The 7377-nt window shown below is 47.3% G+C and overlaps 2 protein-coding genes across 2 annotated transcripts; both read right to left on the reverse strand.

Annotated features, from left to right (window-relative positions):
* Nucleotides 1-2039: 2039 nt before the first annotated feature.
* Nucleotides 2040-3068, reverse strand: LOC137649197 (uncharacterized). Its single transcript, XM_068382186.1, has one exon. The coding sequence runs from the start codon at nucleotides 3066-3068 to the stop codon at nucleotides 2040-2042; it is 1029 nt and encodes a 342-aa protein (XP_068238287.1).
* A 2292-nt stretch (nucleotides 3069-5360) lies between these two features.
* On the reverse strand, nucleotides 5361-5951 carry LOC137649198 (uncharacterized). Its single transcript, XM_068382187.1, has one exon. It carries the CDS (start codon nucleotides 5949-5951, stop codon nucleotides 5361-5363), a length of 591 nt encoding a protein of 196 aa, XP_068238288.1.
* Nucleotides 5952-7377: the final 1426 nt, after the last annotated feature.

Here is a 7377-nt window from a genome sequence, read left to right on the forward strand (position 1 = left end):
ATCCTGTACAACGCTCGGAAAGTAAGTACGAGAAAGGCCCACTCCCCCCTCCCTTAAGGGATGGGGGGTCAAAAAAAAAAAAAAAAAAAAAAAAAAAAAAAAAAAAAAAAAACTACTACTCAACACAGGATGTAATTTCACCTAGGCGGTGGGTATGATGAAAGGAAGGTGCTGTATAGGGGGATGTTTTCTAAAATATGTTTAGTTACTGCTTCTGCTGTGATCGGTGGGTTGGAGGGTAGGTCTTGGCGGAGAAGCGTGGTACTAGGGCAGTGGAGGAGGTAGTGATCCAAAGGATCATTCACGGGCTGTACTTCACAATGTTGGCAGGGTCGTTCTTCATCCCCGATAATTTGCCAACAGCACTTGTAACCCAGACGGAACTGATGTATGATGACGGCTAGTCTCCTGTTGGTGTCCTTTGAGATGTCGTGTGGATCAATACCTGTTACCTGTGTGTACCACCTGGCAGTCATGGATCCTCCTAAGGCTGCATCCCTTACGTCAGACTTAACTCTGCAAAGACAATTTTGGATTAGCAATTTTTTAATTAGATTATTAGATTTACTAAGACTTACTCCTATGGAAGTGCATTTTAGTGCTTCATTTGCCATCCTATCAGCGGTTTCATTCCCCTGAACCCCCACATGGCTGGGGATCCAGTTAAGGATAATTTTCCGATCTCTCTGTGCGTGGATTTGTGCCGTTGCTCTGAAGGTAGTGAGCAACCGCACATTCTCTTGCATCCTGTTGTTGGTAATAGCTTGTATAGCTCCCTTTGAATCAGTATGGATGGTTGTATCCCCTTGCTTGCTCAGCGAGTCAGCAAGTGCCTTGGCTATGGCCACAAGTTCAGTTTGGAGGGTGGAGGCATGATCTGACAGCCTCCAACTGTCCACATAGTTGTTTGAGAAAACGGCGGCGCCCGTAGAAGGTATGCTCAGGTCCACTGACCCATCTGTGAAATAATTATTATTAGTTCGTGTTTGCCTTATTGGCAGCCTGTAGCATTAGCTGGGGAGAGCATAAGGCTTTGGTGGTGGGGAGGGTAGTGAAGTTGGTGTTGATTGGGTCAGGGACCCATGGGGCCAGGGGGTTGAACAACTCGTGGACACTCTTCCCTCAGAGCCAAGACAACTTGCTGCGCGCCCATCCTCCTGATCGCTTGCAGAATGCGCCCTACATATGTGGGGGGGGGGTTAGGTTTTCATGCAGGTTTATAATTCCCCGCATTTTATTACTAAGGGGAGATACCCTCCCTGCTTTGATGGTCTTACACACAATGGCGCAGAGCCTTATATCAACTCTATTGGCCAGAGGCAACAGGCCTGTCTCGGCCCTCAGCAGCTGAAGCCTAGTCCACATGGGGGCCCTTGCGATGAGCCTCATGCAGTTGTTTTGTATGACTTCCAAGGAAGGCCAGTCAGTGCAGGGGCAGCGTACTCCACCTGCAAGATTATGGCCTGCACGTGGAACTTCCTGAGTAATAGGCGAGATGCCCCTTTACTCAGAGAAGCGATCCTCTTCATGGCTGCAAAACGTGTCGAGATCCTGTGTTTGAGGTATTTGACCTGGCTTACAGGTGATAAGCGACGGTTGAGGATGACTCCGAGGTACTTATAATCAGTAAACCACTCGATGGGAGTGTTATCAATGATCAGCCTGGGGGGGGTCGAAGTCATGCTTGACCGCCATTGCCTTGGTTTTAACAGAGTTGACCTTCAGGCCAAGCTCCTTGCATTCCCCGCTTACCATGTCAAGGGCATTCTGCATTGCTCTAGCCCTGTTCTGTACAAAGTAGGGGCAGACGATGCATATGTCATCTACATAGATGAACATTTCTATGCCCCTAGGAAGGTCCAGGTTGAGGAGGTTTTCAATGAGGATGTTGAACAGGAAGGGGCTGAGAATTCCCCCTTGGGGTGTACCGTTTTCCAAGGGAAGGAAAGGAGATGTAGCTCCCTGGAAAGACACTCTGGCTTCCTTGTTTTGGAGGTATTGCCTAACCCACGATAGGAGATGACCGCGAACTCGTTTCCCTACCAGGGCAAAAAGAATGGCTTGGCATTGGCAAGTTCGTAGGCTTTCTCTAAATCGATGAAATTGATTAAAGCTCTCCCATTGTTGACGGCAGCCAAGGCATCGACGATACATTCATGTGAGCCTATGCCCTCAGTGAAACCATACAGTCTGGGATGCAGCTTACCGACTTTCCATTTAAGCCGGTTGAGGACCATCCTCTCTGCAACCTTTTCCGTACAGCTAATAAGGGCAATAGGTTGATATGCATTTTCCTCCTGTGGTTTAGGGACTGGCTGGATGTTTTGTTGGTTCCAGGTAAGGGGTCTGCACCTTTCAACATACGTCTTATTTATAAGACGTAGGTAGAACCCCTGTGCTGGCGCCCCCATGTTGCGCAGCATGCTGTACGTAATGCCGTCGATGCCCGGCGCAGTGTTTTTGGTTTTGGCAAAAGCCCTCTCCAGCTCTTCTTTTGTGAAGGGGGTGTCGGTGTTGTCTGCCATGTCGCATGCCGCATTGATCATCGTTGATCTAATCGGGAGGAGTTCCTCTTGCCTCCGCCTGGTAGGGAGTGGAAGATTGATTGATTTAGCACGGTCCGCAAACCCCTGCGCTATCCTATTGGCCTCAGCGGGGGGATCTGGATGGGCCGTTTTGTTGGTCCGGTTTTTCCCTACGACCTTGTTAAAGAAACTCCAGATCCTCCTTAGAGAGGTGAAGCCATTTAACCCTGAACACCATTCCAGCCACTTCTGTTGCTTAACCTCGGTGGACACTGCAACCGCATGTTCTGTGACCTGGAGGAGGGTTCTATACAATTCGTCAGTTCTGTGACGCCTAAAAAGTTTGCGGACCCTGTTTACTCTCTTATTCATCTCCTTTATTCGTGGGTTATAATACCATGCATCTTTGTGGTTTGACGCAGGGGCTTTCTTGAGAGGCATGGAGCCATTTGCCGCCATGTAGAGCTCACCTATGAATAACTCCTGTAGCTGATCAATGTTTTCTTTGGGGTCTGGTAGGTATCCATTATCCCAGTCAGTCATGTGACGTTTAAACAGGTCCCACTTGGCTAGGTCCGGGTTCCACCTACGCGGGGGCGGAGGGGGAGCCGGGTGTTTCTCCAATTGGACAGAGAATTGGACACCAAAGTGGTCGCTGGTGAGGATGGGGTGCAGACCCCAAGAAGAGCCATGGACCAGGTTATCGGAGACAGAAAGTGAGGTCAAGACGGCCTCCATCTCTGTGGGTGGCATAGTTAGTGTCATTCAGCATCTTGACTCTATCAAAATCGTCTAAGAGGTTCGCCAGGTGGTTGCCTGTGGGATTCATCCGCTGTGTGGATTTTAGAAACGTGTGGTGTGCATTGAAATCTCCAGCTATTACCGTGTTATCTGTGTCTGCTGCTGCGAAAAGTAATGTAGCATCAATGTTTTTATGTGGCGCCTTGTAAATGTTGTGGATGTTGAGTGTCGTGTCGACTAATGTTATTTGTATGCTCAGTGTTTCTGCTTCGTGGCAGTCGATGTTATCAATGGCTCTGGAGGGTATTGTATTCTTAACTAGCGTCATTAATCCGCGTGTATTTTCTGTTTGATGTGTTCTGTATGCTTTATAACCCTTGAAAGAGAAGGTCTGTTGTTCGGCGAGTACTGTTTCTTGTAAAAGGATAATGTCTGTCTTCTGTATGCATGTCTGCATCTGCAGGAAGGCATATTTTTGTTTGATACTACAAATGTTCCATGTTAAAAAGGTTAGTGTGTGCTGTGTCGATTGTGGTGATTGTGTACTTGTTATGGCAGCAAAAACTAATTGTTGGAGATTCCACACAGGGTCTTGAGGTAGTCTCTAACGAGTCCCCAGCTTGTTTGAATCACTAGTTCAAGCCCTGCGTTATAGAATTGCGGGAGAGCATTCCGTACAATGCTACAGATTTCTTCTGTGGTCTTATTTATAAACGAGTTTATAAGCATTTTTGCTCCTAACTCCCAAAGGCTATTTGTTAAATTGATCTCCGGTAAATTGGTTGTATTCGTGCCGCTTGTTACCGGTTGGTTAAGGGGTGGAACAGCTACTGAGAGCGCAGGTGTGTCAGCATGAAGAGGTACGGACACCCGACTGGAGGCAGGGGAGCTTGCAAAGGAATTTCCTGGAGGGGAGAGGGAAGATATTTCTTGCTCTGCGTTGTTTAAAATCCGGGGAGGGGCAGCTACAAGAGGAGGCACCTCGGGGGGTGGGGGAGGTTTGCCGGAACTGAAGGTTCCCTAAGGACGGGAGGGTTTGCTGAAACTAAAGGCTGCTCAGGGGGAGTAATGGACGATGCTTGAGGCACCATAGGGGTGGGATTGACTGGGATAGAAGTCTCCTTAGGGAGGGGGGGTTTGTTGGAGCTGACGGCTCCCTAGGGGAGGGGTTGGACGATATTGGAGGTATCCTTGGGTCAGGTTTACTACCGACAGTTTTTACGGCTGCCACAGCCGCGAAAGAGGTCTGAGGGGCTTTATTAGCTGTAACTGTGTCAAGTGTCTGGGGGGCCCTTCCTCCATGGGGCTGATTCTCTTGAGGGGCAGCTCGTATATGAGGGGCCTTTAGGGTCCTGGAGGCTCTAGGATGCCTCTGGGGCCTGGGGGGAGGAGCGACTCCTGTAATTCTTCCCCTTACATGATCGATTGTGTTTAGTCTGGCAGGGCACCTGTCATTCCAGGCGTGGTGATCATACCCGCAGACTGGTCATTTGTGTATGACAGGCTCCTTCCTTCTTAGTTTTTCTATGCAATCCTCGGAGTCATGGTGGCCTGAGCAAGCCCCACAGATGATCAGACGGGATCTGCATAGTCTCGCGGGGTGCCCATATTTTTGGCATTTGAAACATCTGGTTGGCTCTGGTATAAAGGGTACTAGGCGGTAATTACCCCATGTGCCTAAATTGAGCCATTTTGAAGGGTCTTTTCAAACCCAACATTTCACTTTATAAGATGGCTCTTTTGATTTTGTTTTAAACCTTTCGGCTTTAACAATCTTCGGGTGTCTCAAGACGACTTTCACTCCAATTCCTGGGGGGAATCCCCACAGTACTTTGATTGAATCGTGATCTCCTTTCCTAATTTCCTCGAACTCTGGTATGCTGCGGAGGATATTTTCTGCCTCCTCGTTGTGGGGGGATACTATGATATCTTTAGTATCATACATCCTTGCCGACATTTGTATATGAGGGTGCGCTTGCTCAACCTCCCTGACATACATATAGGCATCTTTTTCTTGAGTTTTCCTAACCTTGAAAACTGACCTGTTTTCAATAGGAGGTTTGGGGTTATTCTTTTTATTTCTCCTATTTTGAGTTATAAAACCCTCAGTATCAGCCTGTTCTTTTCTTGGGAAGCAAAGAGGTCTTCGAACGACACATTTCCAATGTCCTCTATCCCTTCTTCTATTATTGTTTCTCTGTTTTCATTAACACTATTATTGATGACAATGTCACTTTCCCTATCTTCCTTGCTTACTTGCTTAATATTATTATTGCTATTGTTGGCTCTGTTGGTATTTTTATCCTTGACATAGTTGGGTCTCACATTGCTGTGATCCCTTACCTTATCACTGGCACTAGCACTGTTTGATTTAGCACGCACACTTCCACTTCCACTTACACCATTTTCATTTTCACTGTCACTTTCTTTGCTTTTTCCTCCTTTATTATTATACCCATTGTTGGTTATGGTGGCACTTCTTTTCCTAACACTGCTGGCTACTTCTTTATCCATGGCACTGACACTGGCACTGTTGATGTGGACACTTTCACTTTTACTTCCACTTAAACTACTTCCACTTCCACTCACTGTAATTTCCTTGTTTACTCTTCCCTCATTATTGTTGATACTATTAAGTTTCTTTTCTTGAGCACTGTTGGGTTCCACATTGTGTTCCCCTTTCATACCATTGGCACTGGTATTGGCATTGTTATCATGTTCACTGCCGCTTTCACTTACACTTAGACCACTTTAACTTTCACTGTCACTTCCACTTTCACTTCCACCTTCACTTTCACTTTCACTTCCACTGTCTTTACTTTTTGTTTCTTTGACTGATTCCTTGCCAATTGTAACGTTGTTTGCTGTTACTTTGTTTACACGGTTTTCCTTTTTATCACTGGGACTGCAATAACTGCTATTGCTATCACTACTAACACAAAAATTACTGCTGAGACTACTGTTGCTGTTATTTACATTGACTTTTGGGAGGTCATGACTAGGGGAAGGAATTACATAATCACAGTTAAAGAGAGACTCTAAAGGGTTCTGGGCATGTTTAGAGGGGGGGATTGCAAACTTATTCTCAATAATTACGCCCTGACGGGGTGTAGATACTCTGGAAGTAGCCAATTGACAGGCCTGAGATACGGAAGAATCACTGTTACATACCTCAATTTCCGAAATATGTAGTGCAAACTCCGTAGAGTTAGCGCCGCTGCAGCTCGCGTCGTCGTCGAGGAAGGAAATAGGGTGGGGGGTGAGCGGCCGGGAGGTGTGGGGGAAGTTGGAGAGGTTGTCTTCTGAATCCAAGGGGCCAGGGGGGAGGGTGGGGGAGTCAGGCGGCGGATCATCTGGCTGGGAGGAGAAGGAATCCCCCTCACAGTCAGCCATGCTGGCATAAATACGGGGAGTACACTGTACACAACGTAATATTGAACACAATTCCTTGTAAACATCACAAAGTACAAAGCACCGGTAGTCCAAAAGACACAACGCACGAAACTCCGCCCATTAGGCACAACTCACAAAGCACAGGTAGTCCAATGGACACAACTCACGAGGGGCCAATAGGTACAACGCACGAATCTTACGCCTATTGCGCACACACTGGCGATGTACAGGTAGTCCAATAGACACAACTCACAAAGCACAGGTAGTCCAAAAGGCACAACGCACGAAACTCCGCCCACTAGGCACAACTCACAAACACAGGTAGTCCAAAAGGCACAACTCACGAAACTCCGCCCACTAGGCACAACTCGCAAAGCACAGTAGTCCAATAGACACAACACACGAGGGGCCAATACGCACAACGCACAAAAGCTTACGCCTATTGCGCGCACACTGGCGATGTACAGGTAGTCCAATAGACACAACTCACAAAGCACAGGTAGTCCAATAGGCACAACGCACGAAACTCCGCCCACTAGGCACAAATCACAAAGCACAGGTAGTCCAATAGACACAACACACGATACACAGGGAGTCGATAGGCACAACGCACGCTACATTACGATTATTGCGCACACTCTGGTAGTCCAAAAGACACAACTGTTAGCACAAACCCAACATGATCACAAACACAAACACGAATATTAATGGTGTTGGT

This window comes from Palaemon carinicauda, chromosome 11, assembly GCF_036898095.1.
Source record: "Palaemon carinicauda isolate YSFRI2023 chromosome 11, ASM3689809v2, whole genome shotgun sequence".
NCBI classification, from domain to species: Eukaryota; Metazoa; Arthropoda; class Malacostraca; order Decapoda; family Palaemonidae; genus Palaemon; species Palaemon carinicauda.